At 48.2% G+C, this 19,318-nt stretch overlaps 7 protein-coding genes across 7 annotated transcripts; 2 read left to right on the forward strand and 5 right to left on the reverse strand.

Annotated features, from left to right (window-relative positions):
* Nucleotides 1-316: 316 nt before the first annotated feature.
* Nucleotides 317-1,999, reverse strand: MNN2 (alpha-mannosyltransferase; the record flags this gene model as incomplete). The annotated part of the gene is made up of 1 exon (XM_076687412.1): nucleotides 317-1,999. One exon carries the CDS (start codon nucleotides 1,997-1,999, stop codon nucleotides 317-319), a length of 1,683 nt encoding a protein of 560 aa, XP_076538364.1.
* A 752-nt stretch (nucleotides 2,000-2,751) lies between these two features.
* CHC1 (clathrin heavy chain) lies at nucleotides 2,752-7,865 on the reverse strand (the record flags this gene model as incomplete). Its single annotated transcript, XM_076687413.1, has 2 exons — nucleotides 2,752-7,672; nucleotides 7,747-7,865. The coding sequence occupies 2 exons, from the start codon at nucleotides 7,863-7,865 to the stop codon at nucleotides 2,752-2,754; spliced, it is 5,040 nt and encodes a 1,679-aa protein (XP_076538365.1).
* Nucleotides 7,866-8,577: 712 nt separating this feature from the next.
* TRVA0_057S00650 (uncharacterized protein) lies at nucleotides 8,578-8,853 on the reverse strand (the record flags this gene model as incomplete). The annotated part of the gene is made up of 1 exon (XM_076687414.1): nucleotides 8,578-8,853. The coding sequence occupies one exon, from the start codon at nucleotides 8,851-8,853 to the stop codon at nucleotides 8,578-8,580; it is 276 nt and encodes a 91-aa protein (XP_076538366.1).
* Nucleotides 8,854-9,334: 481 nt separating this feature from the next.
* On the reverse strand, nucleotides 9,335-9,967 carry TRVA0_057S00672 (flavin reductase family protein; the record flags this gene model as incomplete). Its single annotated transcript, XM_076687415.1, has 1 exon — nucleotides 9,335-9,967. The coding sequence occupies one exon, from the start codon at nucleotides 9,965-9,967 to the stop codon at nucleotides 9,335-9,337; it is 633 nt and encodes a 210-aa protein (XP_076538367.1).
* A 465-nt stretch (nucleotides 9,968-10,432) lies between these two features.
* On the forward strand, nucleotides 10,433-11,272 carry TRVA0_057S00694 (uncharacterized protein; the record flags this gene model as incomplete). Its single annotated transcript, XM_076687416.1, has 1 exon — nucleotides 10,433-11,272. The coding sequence occupies one exon, from the start codon at nucleotides 10,433-10,435 to the stop codon at nucleotides 11,270-11,272; it is 840 nt and encodes a 279-aa protein (XP_076538368.1).
* Nucleotides 11,273-11,325: 53 nt separating this feature from the next.
* Nucleotides 11,326-16,788, reverse strand: ESP1 (separase; the record flags this gene model as incomplete). The annotated part of the gene is made up of 3 exons (XM_076687417.1): nucleotides 11,326-16,059; nucleotides 16,111-16,332; nucleotides 16,384-16,788. The coding sequence occupies 3 exons, from the start codon at nucleotides 16,786-16,788 to the stop codon at nucleotides 11,326-11,328; spliced, it is 5,361 nt and encodes a 1,786-aa protein (XP_076538369.1).
* Nucleotides 16,789-17,407: 619 nt separating this feature from the next.
* NOG2 (putative GTPase NOG2) lies at nucleotides 17,408-19,312 on the forward strand (the record flags this gene model as incomplete). Its single annotated transcript, XM_076687418.1, has 2 exons — nucleotides 17,408-18,184; nucleotides 18,557-19,312. The coding sequence occupies 2 exons, from the start codon at nucleotides 17,408-17,410 to the stop codon at nucleotides 19,310-19,312; spliced, it is 1,533 nt and encodes a 510-aa protein (XP_076538370.1).
* Between the last annotated feature and the right edge of the window lie 6 nt (nucleotides 19,313-19,318).

Below are 19,318 nucleotides of genomic sequence, written 5' to 3' on the forward strand. Positions count from 1 at the left end.
CAAACCCCCGCGTACCAGTGTATACGTATGTTAAAACTAACGCGCTTTCCTCTAAACGAGATATATGTACCATGATTAAGAACCAATATGTTATGTCCCGTATTCATACCCCGTAGCTGGGGTTCCACCCCAGACCCCCTCCTACCGTTGAATTCTACAATTAAAGACTAACGAATTGTACTCTAAATGAAATATTAAGAACTAATATAACTGTTATTATAAATTACAAATGGCCCATATATTCACACCCCGTAGCTGAGCTTCCACCTTAATCTACAAAGCCTTACAGCGAACAGATCAGAATCACTGAGAGTCATTAGGATTGTTGAACGTCGCTGGTTTTCGCCAGCCACGCGACCTGGTCTTTGATCTTTTGGCACATCTCGGTGATGTTGTTCTCTTTCCAGTCCGACACGACGATGCCCTGAGTGACTCCAACTTCACAGGCAGTCCACTCCAAGTGCCTCCACATATGAAGCTCAACATCCTGTTCGCCTAAAAGATAGGCATTCTCGCTAGGCGATCCATAGTATCGAAGCCTCTTCTCGTCATTCTCATACTGCTCTTTATGCGATCCCATGAGCTCCCTCGGGTTAGGCTTTGGGAAGTTCAAATGCATGAACTGGATCTTGATCTCGGCGTCCTTCTTGTTCAAAACATTGGCCTCGTAGTCGTCTAGCGGGTCGGCCTGGAGCATTCCCGTGCCATGCCATTCTCCGTTGTTGTCCCAGAATCCCGCCGACCGCGTCGGCTGATGGATCTGGTGATACGGCTCCCCCAGCATCTCGGCTGCCGCAATGAACGTATCTTTGTCTCCCTCGCCAGCTGCACCCTGGGAAATCAGCTTGTAGTAGGCGTCGAACCCATTGAGGTTATAGTACGTAGCCAGCAAGAGGGACTTGTAGTGTTGTGCCTTGGAAACGTACATCTGGCCCGCCTCGCACGACTTGTCCGCCAGCGCTCCTTTGCGGTCGGCCTGGGGCACAAGCTTGGGATCAGTGATAGACAGATCGCCCCTCACCCGCTCGCCGAGCTCCCTCCCGGCGACCTCGTAGAAGTGAGGCGACGTCGTTCTCAGCCAGTAATCGGGCCAGAAAATGTACCCCTTGGACGTGTACGGCTCCTTGCTGAAGAACTGCTCAACGTCATGCAGCGGAATCGAATCCGAGTCCAGAAACAACACGTCCTCAAAAGAGCTGGCCAGAATAGAAAGCACCTTGAGCTGGTAGCTGCGAATCTCATACTTCTTCCACGGGTCTTCGCCAATGACATCGGCCAGCTTGATGCACTTGGCGTTCAATTGGGGCATGATTTTTTCACATAGGTCCTTTTCGTACTCGTTATCATCCGCCATGAAGACTTCAACCGGCAACTCCGGAGTGACCTTCCGCAGCATCCTCAGAGAAGTCAGCAATAGAGGTACATATTTCCCTCCGGCTACAGTTACAATGCCCCGGCCTTTATACAACCCAGAGGGATACTCTGCGGGGAGTTTGTCCACAGCGATCTTGTGTCCCTTGGTCAATCGATCCACTTCTTCGCTAGACACGTCTAAGTAGTTGCCCAAAATTTCAGTAGACAGGACAGGAGCCTGCATATCCCCTCCTTTCTTTGGCGCACCCTTGCCGTGTTTATATTTCCCTAGTGTTACATTGGGCCAGGCTTCGTCAATGATCTTGAAAACTGTGCTGTAGTGGTCTTTGCGCAACTTAGCAAGGTCAATCGACGCATCTGGCGAATCGTGGGAACCTTCTTTCGTGCCATCCTCCTTTGGAGACTCCTTTGAATCGGCCTCTGGAGAGCCGGCTTCCTCTGGAGATTCAACTTTTACAGCATCAGCATTTGAAGACTCAACTTTTGGAACTGCGTTTGGTGAGTTCAAACCGGCGTATGGCCTAAGCGCTTGGACCGCTGGTCTCCACGGCGCAAACAGAAAAATTCCTGTAACCAGTACAATGCTGACAAGGAGCAGCCGGACCCGCTTATTCAATCCAATCATTTTCCTCGACCAGAAGGGACGGTATATGTTGGTGAAGCGCCCTCTATATAATTGGTGAGGCTGCCTCTCTAATGTTCGTGAAGGACCTCCTTCGCTCCGCTTCACCCAAACCCAGAAAACCGATCACGGTCCGTCAAATACCACCATAGTGGAACAAACATTTCATAGCAAGCAAGTATTTTTTAATAATTGATCAAGAGTATGGGATTAGTTGTCCCTAGTGCTTTTTTTAAGCTCAGTGTAGTGTGTGATTAGCCAGCCATTTCAAATTGGCTACCTTAGTTACTGTGAAAAGAAGCATGCGGCTTTTAGGTTACCTGTACCGGTACAATACCTGGTAACCGTTACTACAGTAGTAAAATACACAATTGATCTTATGGGTTCCTTAAATGTAACAGAAATCATTGGCTTTTCTCTAGCTAATATTTATTAACTTATTATTTTGAAACAAGTGAGATAATGGCCATTTAATATTACCGGTATGAGATCACGGTGAGTTTAACATCACAGAATACAGTGCAACTACAGGGTACGAATATATGAACTCAATTTGCAGTTTATAATATATTAAATCATCATACACATTTAGAGACTATTCGTTAGATTCTAACATCACAAGCGCATCGGTAGGATAGGGGTTTGGGCCAACTACGGGTCTGGGGTGGAACCCCAGTTACAGGGTATGAATGGGAGGGGGAAGGGGGGATTTGTCAATTTGTAATTTATATTAGTTCATCGTACACATACTTCATTTAGAAGCCAAATCCAGTAGCTTGTGGGCCAAATCCGGTGGCCTGGTTGCTGAGCGGCGCGCTGGTCATGCCATTGCTGAGGCCAGTGCCCTGCGTGATCATAAGGCGGCCCGAGCCACCGAGAATTGGCGTCTGGTCCTCCTCGTCGGCCCGCTTCTTTTCTCGCTCCTTGCGCTCCTCATTGTCCCGGTGCAGCTTGTACAGCAACTCGTTTTGCTCCCGCTGGGCATTGATGATGTACGGCATCGTGTAGTCCTTGAGGTTGTGGCGCCACGACAGCTCGGTTACCACATCCTGGCGAATAAGATCGTAGCAGGTATACAGGGTGGCCACGTAGCACTCCTTGTTGCCAATGTCGACGAAGTACCGTAGCAGCTCCTCAGCAATCTCAGCCTTTTCAGAGGCAGCCGCAGTGGCAATGGCGTCCTTCCACAGCTTGTCCTCCTTCGACAGCGAGATGCTCTTGTTCCACTTCTTGTTCTTCTTGTACAGGTGGGCGGCAATCTGACGGAAGAAGATAAGGTCGTGCTTCTCCAGCCGCTCCGCCAGGTCGAGTGGGTCGAACCGGTCAAAGTTGTCCACCGAATCGCGCAGGCTCTTATGGTCCTCTTCCTCAATCAGTAAATCGTGGTAAGCATTGTTAACAGCCCACAGGTTCTGCCCCTGCACCGCTACCAAGAAACTCTTGACCATTGGCAGGTTATCGCTTCGCTGGAACATCTTAACGACTCGGCCCACATCGATTCGCGGCGTAAGCGCAGCCAGCAAGTCAGTGATCAAGTGTGGCTGCTCCGCCATGTAGAAGTTAATAGCCCGGTAGTAGATCTCCAGGTTGGCAACCTTGACAATGATCTCCTTGAACGACTCGTGTCGGAAGCAGCTCGGCGACCGCTCCATAATAGCCAGCGCAGCATTGTCCCACTCATCGTAGTGGGCATAAAGGAACACGAGCTCTGGCCACAGATGTGCCTCCTCGCAGGCCCGAATGACCTTGGGGATGTTAATTCGTGAGCTAAACAGCTCAAGATGCGACATGAGTCGATCTGGGTGGTACTTGGAGTACAGCACAGCGAGCTCAGTGAACATGCCCATGTGGGCTCGCTCCAGGCTGAGACCCTGCTCAAAGAGCGAAATAACCTCGTCAAAGTGGCCAATGAACTCGTATCGCTCTACCAGCTCCTTGAGTTCTTCGGCATGCACAATCAGGTTGAGACCGCAAATCTGGGCCAGACGGAACTCACGCTGCTCAATACACGCCTCGTTGACCTGCTTCCAAACCTTGACGTTGCTTGCCTTTCGCGCGCAGTCGACAGCGTTCTGGTAGTCCTTGAGGAACACATGGGTCGACGCAAGCTTTGCCCAGTTGGAAATCGAGCTGTACATGATCTTGGCAGCCTCGTACTGACCTCCTTCGTAAAGCTGGTCGCCTACGCTCTCAATTTCGGCCACATTGGGCGAGTTGAGAAGATCCTCCATGTCCCGCAATTTGTCAGTGTTGGCCAGGCTAACCAGGAGCTGGGAGTCGACCTTGGGCTCCCGCAAGCTTTGTCGCGCCATCTGCAGGTAGCTGACGAGCTCCTCGTCCTTTCCGGCGTGCGAGGCAATTTCAATGACTTCAGCAAAGTTGCTCGGGTCCTTGGCCTTCTTATACGATTCGATCGAGTCGGCGATACGCAGGCCGTCGAGCTGTGCCTTACCAAGCTGGCTCCACACTTCAGGCTCGTCCACCTTTTCGGCATACTGCTCAGCACGGTCAAGTGACATGATGTTGTCGACCAAAACACGCAGAGCGTCAGTGTGCCGGTTATACTTCTTGTAGACTTCAAACGCCTCCTCGTAGAGCCCCTTGTTGACCGAGATGGTGGCAATCTCGTCCACATCGTAGTTATCGAGCCGCTCAATCAGGTCGATTACCCGTGATCGGTCGGCAGTAATGGCGGTCAGAATAAGCAGGTTCTGCAGGTTCTGGTTGTCCGAGAACGGAGAAGGCTCGAGAATGATCTTCTCAAGCAGCTCCAAAAGCTCACCGGGAAGATCATTGTCCATAAACGCCTTGACGGCAACGGACACGTCTTCTGGAGAGTCCGACTCCGGCACAGCAGTGCCGACGATCTGGTCAACCAGCGATCGCAGGTGAATGTTCTCTCTGGAGAGCACCTGCGCCCACAGAGCTGGGTCAGCCCGGGCAACAAGGTACCGTGCCTGGTGCTTGAACATGGAGTTCTCGCTCGTAATGTGCAGGAGTTCCTGGTCGTTCTGGCCCCGCTCGTAGGCAATGAAAGCAAGGTATGGGTCTCTGTTCTCGCAGTACTTACCAACGACCAGCGAGTTGTAAAACTCATTCTCCTTCAGGAACTTCTCCGGGTTGTTGTTCGAGTCAATGTAAATCTTGGCCAGCGCGTCAAACAGGGCTGGGTCCTGAGAACCACCGTTGAGCACCGTCTCCAGGAACGGAAGCAACAGCTTGAGCCGGTTTCGCTTCTCTACTTCCGCCACCAATGGCTCAATTGGCACCTGGCCAACGACGGACTGAAGCAGGCTCTTGATGATGTTCTCATCGCAGTCGACATCTAACAAAGCACCGACAACCTCCGGAGTCTGGGCCGGGTTGACTCGCTGCACGTAGACCTCAATGAACTTGAACTGCTGGTTCTTGTACAGGTACAGAATCAAGTCGTGAACGAAGCCGAATCGGTTGCACACGATCATGAGAGGCAGCTGATCAGCAAGCTTGGCATCTTTGAGGAAGTTCTTGACCTTCTCCGGGTTGTAAACGTTGTTGTCTCGGGCGATTCGCTCAATCTCACTGAACTGACCCACCTGAGCAGCAGCCTGGATGTACTTGAGCACGACATCAGCATCAGTCGTCAGGTTGACAATACTCTGCAGGTAGTAATAAAGACCCTCCCAAGTCTTGAACTCTTCAAACAGCTTGATGAAGTTGAGCGGGTCAATGAGGTTCGAGAACTTGATCGCAACCTGGATGACCGTCTGCAGGTTCTGGCGAATGTTGACCTTGAGCATTTCTCGCAGAGCCTCAATAGTCTGCTCAATAGTGAGCTTGCCAAAGTACTCTACGAGCCACTCTGGGTTAAGGGCCTCCGTGTGAACAATGACTCGCTTGATATCCTTCAGATCGTCGTAGTGCTCCAAGGCCCGCTGGTACAAACCAGCCTTCTCAGCGAGCTGGGCAACTCGGGCTCGGTCGTAGTGCGAGAACATTTCGTTGCCCAGGATAGCATCCGCCACCTGGGGGGCGTTCATGAGGTTAACCTCGAGCAACCGCGTCTGCAGGTGGCCCTGCTCCGGCAAATTGTCCTTGAGCGCATCAAGCAAGAATGCCGTCAGCTGCTGAATCAGGTTCTGCGACAGGAAAATATCGCAAATTCGGTCCAAATTCAAGTTGGGAACCTTCATTTCTACGAGCTTCGAGGCAAACTCAGCTCCCTTTTCCGGGTTTACTCGCACAATGTTCTGCAGTAGCACAACATAGTCTGGAGAGTAGTTCACCTTCTGACAGTACGGAATGATCTTGTCAAACTCGCCCAGCTCGGCAAACGCCGCCACAACCTTCATGGGCACGTTGGCCCGCAGGTACACAGCCAGCGCCAGCGCCACATCAAACTGCCTTACAGCATCGCCCAGCTCTTCAGAACTCTCGAGCTTGTTCTCCTTGAGCCACTTTTCAAACAGCGGCTTGCGGTCCTGCTGCAAAACGGGAAGTGCCAGCTCAATTGACTCAAACTTGTTGAGCGAACCCTTGTCCAGCAGAGTCGAGAAGTACTGAAGAATCGGCGAGATCTGACCCGGCGGCGCCTGGATGTTCTTGAGCCGCTGGATGGTCGCCGTGGTTCGCAGAATGCCCTTCGGGGAAGAAGCAGCGACCTTGGCAGCCTCGCCGTAATTGCCTGCATTCAGCAACTCCTCAAACTGCCGCGTGTACAAATCATCAGCGCCCGGGAACCCGCCCCGCGAAGCCAGCCCCAGCGCCAGCGACGTGTTACGCAAATTCTCCAAAATGTACGGCACAACGTGCTCCTCATTGAGCGTAACCGACATGACCTGGCCGGTCCGGTTGATTGCAAGAATACCCGTATTGTCGTTGTACGAGGTCGCCGTGAACACCGTCTCCGAGGAAATTCGGTTCATATAGATGCACACACCGCTCTCGAGGTCGTACAAGTGAATAAATCCGTATTTGGTGACAATGTAAATGACGCCAAACTTGTTCGATACCTGCACGGCCACCGGGAAGTCGTTGGTCGCCTCCGGCGGGAAGAAAATGTCGACCGCCTTCTTCTGGTAGGTCGGGTTCCCTTCCTGGTGGTCAATTTCTACAATATGGAGCTTAGCTCCGGTCGCGGTTCGGTTGGCAAAAGTAAAGAGCCGCGTGTCGGACGCCGCACCATCGAGCCGCAGCAGCCCGAAAGCAGCCGCATGGCCCTCAATTCCCTGCGAGATGTTTCGCTCCTTGGAGTAGAGCTGGATGTGGCCCACGATGCGCCCGTCCTGCTGCGAAATGCCCGTCAGCGCGGACCACTTTTCGTCAGAGTTTGCAGTGTACCCAATGATCTGCGACCCCGCCAATGAAGCGTGTCGGTCGGCAATACGCACGGGGGCTTCCTGGGCCTGATCGTAGATATCCCAGTGGTAGATGGACCGGTCGGTAATGAGCCCGAGCTTGGACTCCGAGACCCAGCGCCAATACACAACATCCTCATTCAAAGTCGCCGACTTGAGCCGCTGTCGGTTGCCCATGTTGACGACCTGGAGGGTACGCCCCTGTGCTCTTAGCGCAATGATGAACTCTGACGGGTGCATGATGGCCGAGTCGGCCGTCATGTTCTTTCGCGTCACCTCATTGCCGCTTTTGAGGTCGATAATGGCAACCTTGTTGCCCTCAGCCGTCTGCTCTCGCACACTAAACCTGTTAGCCCTTCTCTTCTTCTTCAATTCAGCTTGGAATTTCGCAGGAATTCGCCAGATATCACGTACCAGACGTATTTGTCGCTCTCCAGAGTACATGTGTTGAACCCAATGGCGCTGTCGGGGACCCCGACAGACGACAATTGCAGGTGTTCCTGGAAGTTAATCGGCAAGTCTTCGCCGGACATCTTGGTTTCTAGTTTTTCTTCGTATATCCCCTCAGTTTACGCGCTCTTTCGAAATCAATGCCTCGTCTACGTGGGTGCGGATGCGTTCGGGGGGAGTGGAGTGGAGTGGAGGCGTTGAAGGCAGCCGGAAGTGAACAGGTGTAAACTTGGTGGCGCGCCCCGCAGACCTATTGTGGTATGCGGTGTTATGTAATTTTTCACGTTCCACCGGTAAGCAGGCCCCCATCTCATTATGTAAGAGGGTTTAAACGCCCCGTCTAATATCCTGGGGGCTCTCCTGTGGCTCCGCTTCACGGAGGATTCATAACTGTTCAATTACACTGTTTAGCGATTCCTCCGCGAAGCGGAGTCACGGGGGTTTGGGGGCTGGCACCCGAGTTAATTGAAGGAGCGGAACGTTCCTGGGGGGACCAGTCCCCCCTGACCCCCCTGAGGCTCCGCTGCGCGGAGGACTCGGACAATTTCCTACAATTGCGTAGTGTGGGCTTTGCAGTAAAACTTGTGGTAGAGTACTGTAGTAGTTTGATCTTTGCAATTGAAATGGAAAGGGGGGAAAGGAAATGTGAAGAAATCTACCATACGTAATATCGAGACAGCTAATTAGTAGTTGATTAAATGTGGCAGAACAGGATATGGTACATCCTCTATAATAGCCAAATAGCTAGATATATATATACAATTGGGTGAAATAAATAACATGTCGAGATTGCAATTAGTAATCGTATAGCCAGTCGTTCTTCGGCGTTTTCTCCCTGTTTCGCTTCCTCTTCTTCTTCTTCTTTTCGTCCCCAGAACTGGTACATGGCTCGTACTTCTCTATCAAATCGGGCCTGTTGAAATTTATTCTTTTCTCCTTGGGCACCTCATACTCTCCCTTCCATTCCCGCATATACCTCTGCACTAGCAAGGTCCCTACAACCGATATGGCGGATGATATCACTGCCGTGGTTACTATTATAGCAACTAGGTGCTTACGGCTCTCGCCCATCAGAGCCTATTCCTTGGCTATACCCGCTTTAGGCATGTAACAGCCGGATTATCTTCGTTTGGATATCCCACGAGGGAGTTAGTCCCGCTACGTGATTCGATGTTTGACGTGAAATTTCGATGGCACGGCTGTGCTATTTAACGACACCGGAACAAGACAATGTACCGGTTATGCACTTTCATTTGCCCTGTACTGCTAGTTTGTAGAATCAAAAGCTCTGTTTTACGGGTAATTTGTAGATATAATAGATGAGTGCTATATGCAATTCAATGAGCCTTTTTAATCTCTCAAATTTATGACCCTCAAAGTTACCGGTACATCCTTCGCATCTGAAAGGCTCGTATACCGCTATTCAAGGCCCAAAGTGAGTATATAATAATACTTCCAAAACTATTTAGAACGGTTGTTACCAAAACTATTATAGATTTCTTGTATACAAATAGTTGAGAGAAGGAATGGGGTATTAGGTCTATTAACATATTTACAATATCTCATCCCCCAATCTATGGAAGACTCTATTCTGGTATAACAAATTCCCCCGCTCGTGGCCCTCATTACACTTGATATGGTACACTTGAGCAATCCAAATCTCATGATCCTGTACTCTAAACACCTGGCGCTTCTTGCAATAGAGCACCGCTGACGCATTGCTTATAGTAGGTATGCCGCTCGAGTCATGGTCATCCTCCAGCCTGTCGTCCTGGAACTCAAACCTCTCTTTAAACCGCTCAAACGGATTAACGTGCCGCCCATAAACTCCGGCAAATGCCTTACACAGTTCTATGCTCTCGCTGGTCGCCGGCAGAATATTTACCGCAAATACCCGTCGGTCATGCAATACCTGCGAAGTCCTCGACGGAACCTGCAGGTTAAACGATACCAGTGTCTTTGGGCGAATCGACAATGATGATAGTGATGAGACAGTCAGTCCCCTAGGCTCTGCTCTGTCTTTTTCCACATAATGATTTGTGGTAATGATGGTCGCGGAAGCCGCTACTCCAGACATGGCCTGTTTAAACAGATCAACCGTGGTATCGCTCTCAGTTGCAACACTGGAGAACCCCCGAAAGCGGCTCGGCATAAATGGCCGTATTCTACGAATAGCCAGGCTCATTATTGTCGCATTTCTCTCTATCTTTCACTTAAGGCCGAAAAGTGTTGGGTTCAGTTCCCGACCAACTCCCGGGAACACAGAAAATCGTCACACCTGTTTTACAGGCTATTATCAAGACTGAAAAAAAAGCGATTAGATGTTGGAAAAAGATAGCTTTAAGTACGTCGATCTACAGCAATTAGCTCTTGTAGCTAGCTACCTTATGTAGGTACATGTGCCGCATCAAGGGACTTTTTTGTTTATTATTGCTCTTCTGGCAGGGGATTCACGGTATCAGTATTTCAAGAAGCGATTGTTCCACCTTTTGAACTAGATTTTTATTTCGAACTTCAATTGCCATTTCAATGGTAGTCATTGCAGTGCTTTCATGACTGATCTGTTATAGCTGTTATGTGTTACCGGTAATCATCATGCAGGGACAATTGATTTTTCTTCCGATCATCACCAAATACCAAGATAAATGTCATGAAAGCTTCGAAAAAGAGCGTCCTAAGAGGAGCTATTGAAATCCTTTCCTCGAAAAATAAACCCAATAAAGTAACATGGAATAAGCCAGTAGAAATAGAATCCGAGGCAAAGGCTTCGAAGCCACGTCCAATCAGATCCCAACCCACATTGGAAGAACCGATTCTGTTGCGACGATTTTATTTATGGTCGAAATCACGCTTTACACCCAAAAGCCCAACCCGGCTGAACAAATCGACCTTCGACGGACTCGATAGAAATGTCTTCGCTAAACTTTTATGCTCACCGATAAGGATGGATAAACTGTCAAGAGCTATGGCGCCCAGTGATCTACTGATCCCCCTTGGCATTGACCAACATAACGTCCTCAGTGCAGAAAATAGCTCCAAATTCAAGGGCCCCAAATCCTACATCTCATTAGACGTTAAATCCATGAAGGAGCTACAAAAGAGGTGGCCTAAGTTGCTTGATCAAATGTCGCCGAATGTATCGCGGCTGAAGGGCCCTAAATATACCCCTAAAAATGTGAAGTACGACCCAGTTGATTTCGAGAAGGCGTCCTTCGAGAAGATTAAATACGACTTGCAAAAGTTAAAGCCCGTTGCAAACGATTCCGATTGTATGGGCATTCTGGATTTTTCTAATAATCGCCCCGACGCATTAGACGAAACATTGGCCTACTTCAACATGCATAATCTGCTAGATGCATCTCAAGTGGAAGAGCTGAAGTCGCTCCTTCCACAGAAGGCTCTTTCCGACAATAGCACTACAGTGAGGGTTGGCAAAAGTGCAATTCCTCTCCTCAAACGTCTTTGGAGGCTCTATTTATACAAGAACTAACTGTTAACTGCATTTTTTATGAGACCACGCTTAATACATAGTAATGATATATGCTAACCTCGTTTCCGAAGGGGTAGGCCATAGATGACTGGAGCGCCGCCATTGAGATATTTGAGCATACACTCATCTCTACTTCGAGAAACAGCTTCTCCCATGTTGAGACGGCTACTTTCCTCGCTTGCGTCTAGTGCACCCCATTTCTGTAGAACGCTAAGACTGAACTTGTCAATATCCTTATCCGTGACATCCCACATATTCGCGACAAGCATCGGGCACCCTGCTATCATGTAGTTGACCGGCGTCCCCCAGCTGTCGTAATCGCCTGCACTTTCCAATGCTCCAGAACTACATCCAAGTAGCAAAGTTGGCGCACACTTTTTCAACGATTTTACCTTGGCTGACCTGATGTACTGTTCGCCGCCACCATGGCCCATGTAAATATACATGTCGTTGTGTTCCAAAGCTTTGATGATCTCGTCTTCAGCAGGGGGCTCCGCAACTTTGCCAAACCAGCTTTCACGATTAAACTCTTGCTCGAACCTTTCCTGAGTCTTAACCAGGTCGCGGCCGGGGTTAAGAATATAGTAGTAACTTGATGGGCAGATATCGAACCGCCCTTCCTGTTCTGTAAATTCCGGCTGTCGATTCTCAAGGAGTTCACTAAGAATTTGCATCGATGGAACTCGAGAAACTGAACAATTTCTCAACAGCGGAATATTTTCCCATGGGAAATCATGGCAGCTTTTATCGAGCACTATGACAATGTGATCAAACTCGTTGGTGTACTGAGGTTCTCGCTCGAGACAAGAATGGTAATGCCTAAGGGCCTCCTCCACTTCTATCACAATTTGATCAATATCCAACTCGTCATACGCGTTCTGTTCTCCATGGAACTGCAAAACGTCCAGAACATAATAGATCAGGTCTTCGAGCAGACCAGGATCTGATAGTGTATCCGGATGGCCCAAGCCCATAAATAATTCAAACACTCTAGGGTGGATATTCACAGTGTTTGTCTTCTTTCTCTTCCGCCGAGATGGAAGATGGTGGTTCAGGATATTTGTCATCGTCTCATTGAACTTTTCAGCGTGGACTTCATGGGGGACGTTTCGACTAAATATTCCCTTAAACCCTCCTAACCAGCAGTATTCGACATCGTGTAGGATCGACTGAAGCTGATTGTCCAGCTCGAATCGCTCTTCCCACCACTGCTTGCGATCTTCCTTCGTTTTGATTTTGGACGTGCGACTAATATGTGCACTGGCGTTGCTGGCCCGAATAATATTTTTTATTTGGCTCAGCCCATCATCGAAGGAGAACGAATCTTCATCAGCATCTCTACTGCTGTGGCGGTTAAGAGGCAAACTAATCATAAACGGCTCTCTGGAACTCTCATATCGCGCGATTAAAAGATTCTGGTTGTCCATTGACACATTGATCGATGCAACCAGCCAGTTTGAGGGTAGGTATTGAGTAAACGGATCATTGGGCCACAGGTGCCCAGTATTACTCAATTGTTCAAAGTTCGGCCAGTCAAATGAGGTGCTAGCCTTTAATTCCAATGCAAGGCGATCTTTGAGAGTCGAATACCCTTTCGATAACTCCAGCATTTTGAACGTCAGCGCAGAAGTGACTGAATCATGCGCTTTCATGAGAGCCTGTAGCAGCATTATAACACAGTTGAACAATCCTGATGCGTCAGCAATCTCAATGCTCGAGCAGACCCGTAGCATTTTTTCGTAATGATTGATAATGCCCTCTTTAGCAGCGACCAGATTCTTCACAGCAGAGTCAAAGCCGTTTTCCTTCTTGCTAGGACGGGTTCTCCCGGTAGCCGTTGTTGCTGTTCCTGGAGTAACAGAACTGATAGAAGGAATTGACAGTGCCGAATCTTGAATTACATTCATAACCGGATCCAGCGTCAGCTGTCGCCGTGCAAGAAGATAAAGATTTCGAGCCTTCGAGATTTCACAAAGTACCTCCTCTCTGGATCCAGCTACCACTTTGGCCATCTCTTTCTGTAGAATCTCGTCAGCATTCTCCATTTCATCTTGAAGCCCCAGGCTGAAAACGCGACGCCTAACGATTGTGTTGTGCACAACATCAATGCCCATCGTATCCGACACTGCAGGCTTTTGCTGTAACTGCCGCCCAAGATTCCTTCTTCTGGCTGTCACCCGAAGTCGTGATACCTCATTTGCCAGCTGCTCTACCGACTTCTTCGGGCCGTTGTACTTGTTGACTAGTTCAGCGAAGACTGCCTCAGACATGTCATAATATACATTTTCCTCCGAAAACAGGCACTGTCTTTGGAGATACAGTGCCAACGAGTGGACTAGCTGAAGGAAATGAACATCTCGGAAGCTCACTTCTTCCATTAACTCTTCGCACTTGTGTAGCACCTTTTGAGCGTCCTCTATTTTACCCATTCGCACGTTAATCTCGCCCTGTAGGGTCAATACTGTGGAGAGTCGCACATTACACTTAGAACTTTCGCAAAGCTTGACCGCCTCTTGGACATAATAGAGAGATTCTCGAACAATGCCCAACTCTTCAAACAGCTTAGCAGCGGTAATGAGGGAGTCAATCAATAATGAAACTACGGGCCAAATTTTCGTTTGGATGACGTTGCTATAACGTTTAACGTAACCCTGCAGTAGTCTCACGGTTTTTTGCACGTTAACCACACCAACCTCAGTGTTGCCTTCAAGAGAATGAAGGTGCGCAAACGCATTCGTAGACAGCGCGAAAAGAATGACTCTGTCTTGGAAGTGGTCGAGTGACTCTCCTGTGTACCTGCCATCGGTAAGTACGGGAGAGAGCTCGTTCGAGCTGAGAATGAAACTTGCGAGCTGATCAAAGGCTTGTCGCGCTTTTTGATTCTCCGTGACTGCGACGTAATATTCGACTTCAAGAATGAGGGCAAAAGCCCTTAGAACTGAGTTTTCATCTCGCTCCCAGCAGTTTTTTGCCCTTTGGAGATTCCGGAACGAGGCAGTAGTATATCCAAGAAGAAGTTGAGAGTACGCGAGATCCTTGTAACAGGCGCCGAGTAATGATAAATTTGTTTGTCCAAGTTTCGAAATCTGGCTCTGGAGAAGCGTGGCACGCAGATCATGTGCGCCCTGAAGAAGGAGGAAGTCAGAAAGCTGCCCTATTCTAGTATTGATAACGTCGACCGGGCCAATGGATTCAAGCTCGTTCTTCTCCAGTACATCGCATATCTGATCCACGGCATGTTCAAGGTAGTTAAACAATTCGTTCTCGGCATAAGAGTGGGAAATGCATAATTCTGTCAATGTCTGAGAAAGGAACCAATAGCATAGGTGTGAAAGCTCAGTATCTTTCTCCAGCTTGTCCTCGTTTACTGACGCGATAATATCCTCAAGACAGTCCAACAACGGCGGATGTATTTCTCCTGAGACGTGGAATCCATTCGACATAGACTGCAACGCTCTGAGGGGATATTCCGAAATTGGTCGCAATGACCATAGCCTTTCAACGATGCGCGATGCCAGGTGCTGCTTGTTCGGGCTTGAAGACTTAACAATAGTCATCAAGATGTGATCTAATAGCAGCGCCTCGAGCTCAGCGATTAGGTTGTTGAACTCAATTGAGAGTTCTGGAAGGTCAAGCAGAAGGCGACAAATGATATTTATAAGCCGCTGCATTTGATCCAATTCTGCGAGAGCATACTGACATTTGCTGCGTGACAACTCACAAAGTTTATACCGATTGTCCAACACTACCATTGCCTGGACTATCATGTCCAGTGCTTTCTCAGGCTCATTCTCTGTAATCAGTGCCAGAGCCAGACGTTCGACTTTAACTGGAAGGAGGGACTTTTCCATTGGTAGATAATCCGCATATTGTATCTCAATTTCAGACGATCGTTGCCAGTATTTCAAATAATCGGTAAACTTCATGGAACGCAACTTAGTACCGACATTAAGCATGGTGTTTGAAACATGCACAACTATGTCGTAGCATTCAAAATGGACAAAGATATCTGCAAAGAAGTCCAACGACTGGTATATCATGTCGGCAATGTCAAGCCTAATATCACCTTTGCAGTGTTTTAAGAATGACTCGAGCATTCTAGCGCAGTACCTGCTCGAAGATATCGAAGATAAATTCTCCACATAAATGCCGTTGAGAATATAGTTAAAGAGATCTATCCTTGAATCCGAAATCATGCGATCTGCCAAGCTGTGAACGGATTTATGGAATGCCGGGTCGCCCAAATGTTGGGGTATTGAGAGGGCTTTAAGTATCCCTAGGAAAATAGTGCCGCTAACATCGGTTTTCATTTGGTCGAATGTCTTCTGTATCTCATCAAGTCCTTTTGGCGATTGTTGCGTGGATGGAACTATCACTTTACTCCAAACATCTAAGAGCTCTGGGTCATTACAGTTGCTGGATATCCGGCGACAATGGGACACCAGCGCGACGAATTTCTCTGATCGGAGACTGCTCGGGTTTTCCCTTGCCAGGTATAGAATGTCATCTCCATAAGTGCGCAGGAAGTCGTGTCCGTCGAAAGATTTTTGTCTCCGAAATGCTTCGAATGTTGAAAGTGCTGCGCCATAAAAGGACAGTTCGGGATTAGGGATCACTCGAAGCGCCGCGAGACGGATATGCAATGCTGTTGGCAGTGATGCCGTATTTGACAGTGTCATGATCAGTTTACCAATCAAGGTGAGCTTCTGTTCACGAGCTTTTTCGGGTATATGCTCGCACCATGCAATTGGCCCTGCTAGAGGGTCTTTAACAGAATTGGCAATGACCTAGTCTAGTTAGTTGGCGCAACAGCGATAAAGCAACAAAAGGGCACTTACCATGTTTGAGATCGGTTTGAATGATTTTTGTGCGCACTTCTGAACTGCCTTGAGAAGCAGCACTTGTGCGGACACCACAACGTTCGCTAGTTGAGGCGTCGCTTTCGCGGTGACGTTGAATTTAAAGTAGCCATCGTATGAAGGTCTAGTAATCGACGTATGTTTGGCCCCGGTGGGAAGGTTAGTGTATAGAATCCAAAGCTCTGCTAGAGCTTCCTCTATCTGCATTTCAAATCGTTAGCTCCAATACTTTTAACTGATCCATGCACTTACCATCGATAGATCTAGTAATTTAAGGATAAAACTGAGCTGAATTCGCTCGACGTCATAAGGTATGCTTAACCCACTCTCATAGAGGATTCCAATACCGGTACTTGCCGCTTCATGGATGTACTTCTTTGATTTGTCCGAGAACTGGCTGTCGGGTGCCTTTTTAATAGACTCAAATATCGCTATTGAGACTTCAACAACTTGTCGGGCCAGTTCCAGGTTCTCTATGCTATTCAGCTCTCCGGTACAGTCGGCTGCAGGTTTCTTTGATCTCAGTGATCTCGAGGAGGCCTGAGGCTTTAGGGTCCTGTTTGCACTAGCATTTAGCAGCCTCTTGAGCTTTCCGAGGCTCTCCAGGTTTATATTTGTCAGCTCGTCATAGACCACTTCTCTAGTCGACTTGGTCATTTGGGTATCTATGTTATCCGGCTCTCTTACCTTTCATGCGATTTGTTGATTTCTGGTGAAGTATTGTTGACATTTTGTCAACGCGTTGCTGCGGAAACGCGTTTTTCGCGGTGCGGCTGAAACATCTCATCAACTACACTGATGTTCGAGATCCATCGACCTATCTAATGTTAACAGCAGCATCGAGAGTTACCCTTATCGCAGGACATGTGTATGTTTGATTCAGCATAATTATACTGGGGATTGTATATTGTGGAGAAGAGGAATGATATGATATCTGTGTACTACCGTACGCCCTTGGCATTACAGAAGCATTCATAGAACAGTAAACCGGACAAAATGATCCAAAAACACTCAATATAAGTGGAAAAATTATGCTTAAGAATGAGATCATAAATTTCAGGCAAATTTCACAACTTTTAACAATAATATTGCTTTATTGCCGGCTGGCCTTTGTTAATATTATAGTAATTAAAGTCTTGATAATTCATGTACAAATATATGCCATATTGATATTCGTAGTGCGCGCGCGAGCGTTATCAGGAAATTTTTTTTTCTTCACCCTTGATCTGAAAATTTATCTCTTCAAGTTTTCTACCTTCATATTCTCTCGGAAAATATGGGTAACTTCAAGAAGGAGAAGAGCCGAAGGGCTCGAGATGGAGACACCAAGGATGGTAACCTGAGATTGAAGGGTGAAAACTTCTACCGGGATAGGGCCAAGGTGAAGAAGCTGAACATGTATACTAAGGGTAAGGCCCAGTATAATGGCAAGGGTGAGCTCACCAAGGCTGCTGCATTCCAGTCCTCCGAGATTCCGACTGCTCGAGTAGCACCAAACCGACGTTGGTTTGGTAACACCCGAGTGATTGCTCAAGATGCCCTGAATCACTTCAGAGATGCTCTTGGCGATAAGCAGAAGGACACCTACCAGTTCATTCTGCGACAGAATAAGCTGCCCATGTCGCTGATCCAGGAGCAGCCTAAGTCTGAGAAGGTCCAGCCTCTTCAGGATTCTTATGAACATACCTTTGGCCCAAAGGCTCAGAGGAAGAAGGTTAATGTGAATGTCAGTTCGCTGGCCGAGCTGGCAACTGTTGCCGAGGACGATGCCGAGGCTTACACGGACAAGCTCCAGAACGAGGCAGAAATGCTTGGTGACGGTGTTGCTGAAGAAGCTAAGGAGGCCATTTTCTCGAAAGGGCAGTCGAAGCGAATTTGGAACGAACTGTACAAAGTTATTGACTCGTCTGATGTTATTATTCACGTTTTGGATGCTCGTGACCCGTTGGGCACGCGATGTACCTCTGTCGAGCAGTATATGGCAAAGGAGACTCCTCATAAGCATTTGATCTTCGTACTGAATAAGTGCGATCTGGTACCAAATTGGGTTTCGGTAAGTTTTTTTCTCTCTATTTTTTGGTTCTTTGGAAATCTCTCGTTTTTTGGCTTGATTCAATTGAATACAAGCGACCCATCGTTAAGTCAAGGCACGTCTCGCACTTCCTCGGAAGGGCATATATCAATGAGATACCGCCTGTTACAACTTTGGAAGATTGAGAATCCTCCTAATTTGCACTTGCCCGTTTTGGGTCAAGTCCCTGGAGGAATGTTGTTCTTTATTGAGTTGAAATCCAAATGGTCGTCTGACCAATCCTCATTTTGTGATTTCTTAGTATGGGAACATACATTCTTTCATCCCAAAAACGAAGCTTTTTCAAAGATCATTTGAAATGATTTGATATATGATTTGACTAACGTTTTATAGGCCGCCTGGATTAAGCATTTGTCGCGGGATCGACCGACCTTGGCATTCCATGCATCCATTACCAACTCGTTTGGTAAGGGCTCTCTTATTAATGTTTTGCGACAGTTCTCGCAGCTCCACAAGGACAAGAAACAGATCTCTGTCGGTCTTATTGGTTATCCGAATGTCGGCAAGTCGTCGATCATCAACACCTTGAAGAAGAAGCAGGTATGCACCACTGCTCCTATTCCTGGTGAGACCAAGGTCTGGCAGTATATTACCCTCATGAAGCGAATTTTCCTCATTGACTGTCCTGGTATTGTTCCACCGAGCTCGAAGGATACCGAGGCAGATATCCTGTTTAGAGGCGTGGTTCGAGTCGAGCATGTTTCTTACCCGGAGCAGTTCATCCCAGCAATGCTCGAAAAGTGTGAGCGAAAGCATCTTGAGCGAACCTATGGCATTTCCGGATGGCGAAACTCTGCCGAGTTTTTGGAGATGATTTCGCGTAAGCATGGTCGACTTCTCAAGGGCGGTGAGCCGGATGAGTCAGGTGTTGCAAAGCTTGTTCTGAACGACTTTAACCGAGGTAAGATTCCATGGTTCATGCCACCTCCACGGGACGAGAAGGATGATTCTAAGCTGGATGGTGGCAAGCGAGGTGAGATGCGAAAGAAGCTCATTGTCGACTTTGAGAAGCAGAAGAACACCGACCAGGATGATGAGGATAACGAGGATAATGAAGAGGCCGAGGAATGGACCGGCTTTGATAATTAGAGGATT

This window comes from Trichomonascus vanleenenianus (assembly GCF_965637985.1).
Source record: "Trichomonascus vanleenenianus strain CLIB 3782 genome assembly, contig: TRVA0_057S, whole genome shotgun sequence".
NCBI lineage: Eukaryota > Fungi > Ascomycota > Dipodascomycetes > Dipodascales > Trichomonascaceae > Blastobotrys > Blastobotrys vanleenenianus.